This window comes from Echinops telfairi, unplaced genomic scaffold (assembly GCF_000313985.2).
Source record: "Echinops telfairi isolate 266 unplaced genomic scaffold, ASM31398v2 ScPeMD7_1;HRSCAF=3_0, whole genome shotgun sequence".
NCBI classification, from domain to species: domain Eukaryota; kingdom Metazoa; phylum Chordata; class Mammalia; order Afrosoricida; family Tenrecidae; genus Echinops; species Echinops telfairi.
In genome coordinates, this window is record NW_022103896.1 from 54,382,566 (window position 1) to 54,383,469 (window position 904).

Sequence of the window (904 nt, forward strand, 5' to 3'; positions counted from 1 at the left end):
TAACCCAAGAACATTGCAAGCAAAATGTTTTTTTGTTCATAAAAACATACAGAATTTTTCTGGGGTTAACTTTGTATTTAGAACTCAGATTACTAATCTTCATTTTTTAAAATTTCTTAACTCATACCCGGTAAGTGGTGTCTTCTGAGCTACTTTTTTCTACTTTAATTATTTCAGTCCTTGGTTGTTCTGCTTCCGTTAATACATTACAGTTTGCTAAAGATGATCTTACATATAATTCTTTAAAATATGGTTGTTTAATTTTACGATTACAACTGCAAAAAATAAAAGGAAAAGTACAGTATTTGTTACTTTTCTTGAACATTGACATTGTATTATTTTTCTTGAACATTGACGTTAACAGCTTTAATAAAGCTAATAAAGAAATCATAAAAATAGAAAGCGCAGTAATTACAACTGCTTTATGATACTCCTTTTGTTCATGATTGAATGATAACCTTAAGACTTAAGATAGGTAACTCTGAAAACTTCCAATTTCAATATATAATATGTATTATTTATGTAATTTATATGTGTGTGTGTATATATATATATATATATTTCAACATATAATAAGGTTGGGCAGAAATTCTGGATACAGTCACGATAAATTTAAAAAGCACTGGTGTTCTATGGGTTAGATATTGGGCTGCTAACCACACAGTCAGCAGTTCAAATCCACCAGCCAGGCTGCAGGGGAAACTGAAGGGTGCCTGTTCCTGTTAAAAGATTTAAGCTCAGAAGCCTTATGTTGGGTTGCTATGAGTTGTAATAAAGTCAACAGCAGTAGGTTTGATTGTTTTGAGTTTGGCCAGTACTTGGGGCTGTGACACGATGGCACCCAATAACTGAGAAAAGCAGTAAATATACGATTACTTTTTGAGAGATCCCCTTGCAGAGGGGT

The 904-nt window shown here is 32.4% G+C and overlaps 1 protein-coding gene across 2 annotated transcripts in view; it reads right to left on the reverse strand.

Annotated features, from left to right (window-relative positions):
- The window catches only part of LRRCC1 (leucine rich repeat and coiled-coil centrosomal protein 1), a 41,613-nt gene that overhangs the window by 25,189 nt on the left and 15,520 nt on the right, over positions 1-904 (reverse strand). The window contains exon 8 of one of the 2 annotated variants that reach the window (XM_004697488.2): positions 128-275. The exons of the other annotated variant lie outside the window; for it this stretch is intronic. Coding sequence (XP_004697545.1) covers positions 128-275 — 148 coding nt within the window. The remainder of the gene's footprint in view (positions 1-127; positions 276-904) is intronic. 2 annotated transcript variants of the gene reach the window in all.